At 35.2% G+C, this 8,584-nt stretch overlaps 1 protein-coding gene across 1 annotated transcript; it reads right to left on the minus strand.

Moving 5' to 3' along the window:
* Positions 1-2,225: 2,225 nt before the first annotated feature.
* LOC120343221 (uncharacterized) lies at positions 2,226-4,607 on the minus strand. Its single transcript, XM_078110779.1, has 3 exons — positions 4,470-4,607; positions 3,977-4,048; positions 2,226-3,666 (listed from the first exon to the last, which is right to left on the minus strand). Exons 1-3 carry the CDS (start codon positions 4,605-4,607, stop codon positions 3,370-3,372), a joined length of 507 nt encoding a protein of 168 aa, XP_077966905.1. The 3' UTR covers positions 2,226-3,369.
* Positions 4,608-8,584: the final 3,977 nt, after the last annotated feature.

The following is an 8,584-nucleotide window of genomic DNA, read 5'->3' on the forward strand; positions in this document are numbered from 1 at the left end:
ATTTAAATAATAAAAAAACATGCTCGTAACCAGGATGTTATGTTTTTTTTTATTTTAAATACTTATGATGGATATTTGGTATTTTTTGTTTTTTGAAAATGTTCTTTTTTTCCTCAAAATATTTATTTTGAAATGTTTTGGTGTTTCATTAACTTTTTAAGCTATTAACCTGAATCAACAAGCGTTTTAGGTGTCGCTGCCTGAAGACCTCTTGAGGTCCCTCGCGACTCCTGTCACACAATTTAAGTTAGTTTCCACTTGTATTTGTAATTATTTTTTTATATATCATACCATGTTTAAATTGTGTTGACGAATAAATGATGATTGATTGATTGATTGATTTCATGGAAAGTCATCCACATTCAACCACTCACTTTTCTCCAGGTGTTCAGAATGAATTTATTCACCTTATGGCATCTCATGTTCGCAAAAACTTAAAAAAGCCAAGTAGCTACTATGGTTTTATATCTGACTCAACTCCTGATCAGGCGCATCGAGAACGAGAAAACAGTGTGTGTCAAAGAGTCTTTTCTGGGTTTCCCTAATCCCAAATCTCCGGATAGCTTTGCAAATTTTGCTGACAGTGGCAGTATTCATAGAAAGTTGCGAGCGATCTTTTAGTAAACTGAAATAATTCTGTCATAGCTCCGATCATCAATTAGTCAGGAAAAGTTGTGTGATCTGGCTTTATTACGTATAAAGAGGGTTGAAAAAAAAGAAAATAAATTTGATGAAATCATTGACGAACTTGCGTCAAGAAAGGCACGAAAAGTACCATTCTAAGACCTTTTGGTTGCCCGACCATCCACTGCCTTTTGTTTATTGTGTCGTTATTAAATTGTTCGTTATGTAATTATATTCCGTGGTTAAGAGCAATCAATTTCATATAAACGAAAAAAAGAAACAAGCGAAGTAGGGGGCGCATTTTTAAACCTTTGCCATGGACGCCATTTTACCTAGATACGCCACTGTCAGTAGGTCACTAAGATTGCACGTGTGTATGTTTACTTGTCACATAATGATGATATATCTCAGTGGTCCCAGCCTTTCAAGGCTCGTGCTCCCCTCCCGGAGGCTTTTAGCACTCATGGTCCCCTGTTTATAATTCCAGTGTTTTTTTTTAATTTTACTTTGATTGATAGATTCCAAATCCATTATGTCCAAATTTATGCTCAAAAAATTGAAACACTATGTGAAATAACTATATCAAGGAATGAAACTTGTTGGAAAAGGGAGTTTTATTGTAAAGAGAAATGCAAAATCAGTTTTGCGCCTAGCTAGATACGGCGACAATATAAATGATAGACACTGGATGCATACGCGCAAAACCATAATGGCCTAAAACACAAAGTAGCAACCGATAGTTTTTTTTTTTTTTCCTAAAAAATCTTCCTACAGACTTACTCCACTGTCGAAGTTATCCAAGGTGTACAAGCGCAAATTTTCATCTATCTCGGTTGGTTCATTTGGTGCAAGGATTATTGATAGCAAACCATGAAAAATCAGATTTCAATAAATCGTTCAAGAATAGAGTAAAGTGATGTTGGAAAATGCGTCAAAATTTATGTCTTACTGCAAATTCGCACCCTTGGGTACGCCTATGTCTATACACCCAATGATCATCATACCTCAGCAGCGTGATGTACGTATATACCTTCTCTGTTCAAATGTTAACTGATTACGCATATGCTGTTATATTTTGAGGAAATGAACATACAAAATGAGATCTTTTTCCCGAAACGTAAAACAACCGAGGAATTTTGTAGGGTGAGATTAATCTGTTTAATTCCATAATCACAGTTTTTATATTTTATCATGTATTAACGGTAACATATTTAACGGTACGCCGTCACACGTTTTCAATTTGATCTCTCTTTCAAATCAGCCGAGATACAGTACACTGCGATAGTCAGGCTTGTCCACGGGCATGTAAAACGTCTCATAGGATGCATACATTTGTTTTTTATGAGACAAGTGGACTTATGGAACAGTTAAGCCAATATGGGTCAATATTATATAGTGTTACGTTGTGCGCGTCATTAAAATTAACTCTGTCCCTAGCCGCGCGGCTTAAACATAATAACGAGGTAACACGTATACACAGCGTGTATACTCAGTCAGTTAAAATGCGTTGCGCGGATAGGTAAGCGATAGGAGATAATAGACAATAATAAGTTTATTTCGGCATGCAAGAAATCATAACACAAATTCAAAGCCCAAATTATTATACATTACAGTAACGCATTTCACCGCGATTAAAAAAAAACGGAAAACGATCATTATAAGTCTGCGACACCAAGATTTAAAATGAGTCAAAAATTAAAATAAAATAAACAAAAAACACAAAGGGAGACTTAGCATTCAAGAATTCTATCAATAAGGTAGGGATTGATATAAATCTCCATATATGATTTGAGAAAGAAAACTAAAAGTCGGGGGAATAAAGATAGAAATAATATTACATTTTAAAGCGCGAGTACAATTCTAGTTCTTGAATTCGGACGAAACTTGGTATGTACGTCTGGGATAATGCTTACATAACACAGAACCAATTTTCATTTCGATCGGGTCAGAGAAAGAAGGTTACCTGCTCTTGCTATTAACTCTGTATAAATCAGATTTGCAACGTGTAAGAAATGGTTCAGAAATTCTACAGATTAACAGAATTATTAGAAACAGTCGTTTTACACGTCTCTTTATTTATGTAGTGATATTTAATATGCACGTAACCTAAATTTAGTATGTTTTTTTATTAAATTGCATGGGACGGGACAGGCATAAATACTTATAGGATGGGCAAGAAAAATATGTCGGGAAAGCCTAGTAATCGAACAGTATATTCAAGCATTTCTCACTTGTTATATATCCTAATACTTAAAAACCTCCAAAATATAAATCATGTGGAATTAATTTGTAATTTGCACAATTGAAAAGAGGGCGATAATCCAGAAAAGAAATCAATGTTGTTATATATAGCAAAAAGTGTAATTCGCTTAAATTGAGAGCTAATTATGCGGAAAGGTAAAAATAATTATTCATTTTACTATACTAATGTTTAGAAACGTCTTCATCAAGTTCGTACTGTTGTACACGAGGAAAGATGAAACATATGTACATTGGCACCCTCGAACATTTGTACAAGTTAGCTTTCGCCACCACATGCATATTCAGCTACCTCCATTCCTATCTAAAGTGGTGGAAAATGTTCTGGATGCAAATATCTTCAGTGTAATAGTCCATTAGTGCGAATGCCCTTGGGTGCAATTCGTATGTGGGATTATACGGTGCAAATATAAGGATGAATAACAGACATAGATAATGGAGAAAGTTTCTGATACCAATTACAAAGTTCTTTACATCACACAATTCCTAATCCAATCCGAATAGACGACGAAAAAATCTGTTTATTCTTTTCCAAATCGACTCGTTTGGGGGAACTTCAGTGCTTATTATGATTCCAATATCTATATTTTTCGCATTTATTTTAATCATTTTTTTCAACGATTCGTCAAATCTTTGTTGTATAATTGATTCAAACTCTTCTACGATGCGTGATCCCAGAAAGAAATGCGTTGCTCTTGAAACCAAGTTATTCAAGAAAATGCTCTTCAAGTTTTTGTAATGTGATTCCAATTCATCCATATTAAAATACCGATCGTTCATAACCTGGAATGTCGGTAAAAATATTTTAAGATAATTCGTACCTTAGAGCCTTGTACGAGTGAAAAAGTAAATGCAACACGTAAAGGTATCAGTTCATAAGAGTAATTAATGTGTCTGTTCTCACCCATCAGAATAAGTAAAACATTAAGTTTCGTTTGAAATTAAATTAACCGATGTGTTTAAACGATTGGTCGAATGTGAGTAACTATACGTATTTGTATTTTCTTTTCCCGGCCCATGCATTTTCAAATTTATTTTGAATGACTTCTTTATAGATGTTTCCAAATACCACTTGGATCTACGTGTAATTTACCTTTTGCAGTCTTTCTTCTTCTGCAATTATTTCTTGATCAATCAAACATGTCAGCGTTGCTGTCATGTTTTCCTGAATTTAAAATATATATATTGTTTAGTTTAGAACAGCGTTTCCCAAACTTTTTGGGGCGTGGACCTCTGTTGAAGAATTTTTTTTGGGCGCACCCCCATCCCAAACCGTATCAATTTCTGTCCTTAACAAAGAGGAAGGATGATGTTTTAGTTACAACACAAACGATATTAATGTGATGGACGAGGTTGCGCTTCACTGCACGATTTATCAATTGTAGGAGCGTTAACTGACATCAATGGATATTCTATCAATATCTTTGTGTACCCCCTGTGCAGTCAGCGTGGACCCCAGTTTGGGAAACCCTGGTTTAGAAGATAGTTGAGGTAATATATTCTCGAAGCAGAATCGTAATTTTTAAAGAACCACTGACGTAAAGTAAGCTATATTGTAAAATTATTTTATTAATTTCCATACCCACCTTAGTTACGTTGTTTTGTATATACGCTTTTTCTTCTCTTATTTTGATTAAATCAATCAAATTTTCAAAATATTCCAGTAGAGTCTCGGAGCAGCCCTTGTAATATTCTTTCAGTTTATCGCGATGATCACTTTCCATATTAATTCGCATCTGTTGCGTTGTAATTCTTTTATTCTGGCGAAAAAATAACACAGTGAGAATTAAGAGTTGGTGAACGTTTAGTACTTTAGTTCTTTACCATATAATATACCAACGAACTTTATATACTACCCATATTTGGTCACGGCAACGTTAAAGGATATTAATTAGATGACACACACCAACGCAAAAGTAAAAAATAATTAATCAAAGATGTTTCGTCCATTTCGGTATCATCTAAAAATAGACCAATATTTCCGATATCTCTAATCCTATATAGAATGTTTTGAAGTATAGGTTATTATGCTGGCAACTGAAATTAATATTCTTTTTTTGAGGAGGGAGGCATTTACAGCCTCATTAATTTATGCACCGTTGATACATATCGTTTAATGAGTGATTGCTGCTCTCAAGTGTACCGATCGGACAATCCACTGCATATGTCTGCATCATCCTCGCGAAATGGTTAGTTAATGTGTTGAACATTATTGTGTTTCAATTTAAGTTATTGTCAAATACACCCACAAGTGTACTTTTATAGGTCCCGATTTTTAAAACTACACGTACACGTAAAATTACACGTAGCCCTGAAATGGCGTTGGAAAAACGCACAAATGTACTGTGGATTTGTGCATCTGATTCACAAATAATAATTTTTTATGTTCTGCGATATTCTGTACTTCAAATTGCATAATGTTCACTGAAAATATTTTATTTATCCCATTCACCCAGTACAATAGAAAACGTTATATATATTATTGTAATATCGGTAAATGTCTAGTTATAATACGAGAATTGTATTCGAAGAGAAAGGCGATGAAGACGAAAATTAACAAGAACTTAACAATTAACTCGGGACAAACGAAATTCGATAAGACGGCACATGGATGAATATTTGTTTCAGATACATGGACTTGATGATGGATGACGCCAGTGGTTAGTACCATACCATAGCGTACCAGCATTATTCTCGCACGGACTCGGATGGGAGTATCCGCGCAGCAGAGGGGACACTTTAAGGTTAGGTTAATAGTGGAACTTTTTACTTTCTTGTATATATCTATCTATAGACCGCGAGACAAGGCCGTTTATCTTTCAGATTCGTAGCGCACATAGGGGAACTACTTATTCCCATTTCCAAAAGTTGCACGTTTTAAGAAAAATACGCTTGACTACAAGAAATATGTGCAACCATCTGTTCTATATTCTCTGTACATTGATTTTTGGGGAATCCCTTATATCCAGTTTTTGCATCAGGATTTTTGAAGCATGTTTCACAGAAACAAGCTGTAGTGCTTTCAGTATGTTCATTTTCATACAAATATATAGAATTTATTTAGTTAACACATGTGCGCTACGAAACTCATTTTCTGGGCGTTTTACAGAGACTCGTCTCACGACCTATTAGAAAATGGCAACGGCATATTGCAGCGTGTGTTCAGACTGTCAGACAATTGTTCAATTAGACGGGGGTTATACGGAAATTCTCACCAGATTTTCCTGCAGTTCCTCCGCATATTTACAAATGATTTTCTCGACTAAGTCATAACAGAAGTGCTCTTCTTCTGGTATGTCTTTCTGAATAACAATGATTAAAACAATTCGTGACTAAACATTGTTATCAAAACAATCACGAACGAAATATGAATGTACACGGAAAAATTTCTGATAAAACATGATAGACCTTATTTTGATGCCAAATTAAACTTTGCGATCTGAAAAAGTTGATTGCAGTTAGATTGGTCAAATACAGCAGCGCAAACTGAGAAAATATCAACATTCAACAAATTTATCTGCTTAGTAAAGCAGTCCAGTCTTGCCTTTTCACACGTTTCCAGTGCCTTTTTGTATTCTACTTCTAGCTCGTGTTTCAGTTTATCGCTGTATTTCATTTCGATTTTTGTCAAAGCTTTTCTACGATATTCGTTTTCAATTTTTTTCTCTTGATGGTGTTTCAGAAAATTTGCAGCAGTTTGATATGATTTCAATTTCTAAATATGAATATTCAAAAATCAGGGGTAATTTACCTAAACCATATTGTATTGAAAATCTGGAACTACTTTTAAATGCTTCAATAATACCGTAGTTCAAGAGTGGTACAAACTGCGGGCCGCACATTCCGTGCGGCCCTCAGAACAGTTTTGAGTTATTTTTAAACTATTCCAACTGGGAATAGACCTTTTCATTATCCCGATGTTGAGATTGATGTTTGTTAAAATTGCGGAATTTCAGTGTTGTGTCTATAAACGTGAGGACGGTGTCAATGTGGGAATGACGTCCTGTAATCGGTACAAAGAGAATGAATTGTCTTGTGCAGACAGGACCAAGCCGATGAGATGAGTCGCGCTTTTTATCTAAACTTTGTACCATAAGCTAGCGCCAAGTAACTCCACATTTGGAGAGACGTTTTGTGCCTTTATTTTAGTAAAAACGTTCATTTATTTTCAAGCGTTGGCCATGCGACAGCAATGACGAACCGCAGAGCTAGCTGACTTAGCGCCTCTCGATCCAGTTTTTTTTAGCTGGGTCCGGAGTCCCAGCTTGGTTGTTCTTTGACGATAGCACCAAGCCTTATTACGCTGAGTAATAAAATTAGTCAAATTTAACAATTCATCATATATTGAGTATAAAAAAAGGTGACTGAGGTAAACTGGGAAGAAACGTATATTTCCTTACCCACACCAACGGTAAACCAAAGTGTCTGGTGTGTTTTCAAGTAATATCTGTCACGGAAGAATATAACGGAAGAATAAGCGACTTCACAAAACCAAATACGATAAAAGATTTTTCGGGAAGCAATTATAAAATAACTAAAGGCTTTTTATATCTTCCTTAACAAACTGATTAGAACGCTAAACTCGCATTCATAAATATATTTAATGATCGTTTCTTCTCCGAGGTTACTATAGGTCGCAGACTTGGGAAACTTCTCACGAAAATTTTTAGATTTCCCATTTTTTTTCATGTCACGCGTCGAGATCGTGATAAAAAGTGTGAAAACGCTCGATGCTTTGATCTCTTTTGGGTTTTCTCCGATTGTGGCCCGCGGGACATCCTTAAAATTTTTTGCGCAACCTCGGATCACCCTGCCGTAGGTATTTAATTAAGTACGCACCTTTCCCCATTCTTTGGCGCATTCGAAGCCCAATTTTTCCACTAACCAATGAAGATTGGATTTCCTTTCATCCTGGAAAAATGAAGTCGTATGCATAGGTTTAGAATTCACGTCTATTTATTTGAAGAAAACTCATTCTACTCCAGGTTCTCGATCTTAATATTCATTCTAACTTGAGCATTGATTACTGCGGTGGGACAGCCGTAATTAAAAGTTGAATGGATATTAAAATTTACCCCGCGTAGGAGTTTCTTTATCTCATTTCTTTGTATGTTTTCAAGACGAATTTTCATCCCACAGTCGTTAACTTCAATTCGTAATTCTTCCTCGTTCACATCTTTCTCATATTTATTGCGAATTTTTTCAAATATTTGCGTGTGATGTTTTAATAGTCGTATAGGTGGCACGCTGTCGTTTGCTAGAAACTGAAATTTAATTTTTTGTAAATTTTATGAACCACTTGGCTTTGATCCACGTGTGCGCCGTCACCGATAAGATGGATATATGGCACATGCCTCTATTTTTTGGACACATGAGTGGACCTATGGATTGTTTTAGTATTTTGTTGTTAATTTTCGTCTCCATCATGATAAAAATCGCTTTCTCTTCGAATACTGGACCAATTGCTTTGAAATTTTCAGTAGTTGAAGATTGATTTTTTTGCCAGAAGGCTATTACTTTTATTTATTCCTAAATTTTCTAAGAATCTTATGAGATCTGATATTTTATCCAAAATTGCGCTGTATTAATTTTTAATTATGGAAACACGGTTTTTAATCCGCCAAACGTGACGGATGATTTTGAAAATTCTTGCGACTGGAAACTTGGAAGTTTTTGAGGTTACGGTACCGGTAACGTCAAA

Source organism: Styela clava, chromosome 3 (genome assembly GCF_964204865.1).
Source record: "Styela clava chromosome 3, kaStyClav1.hap1.2, whole genome shotgun sequence".
NCBI classification, from domain to species: Eukaryota; Metazoa; Chordata; class Ascidiacea; order Stolidobranchia; family Styelidae; genus Styela; species Styela clava.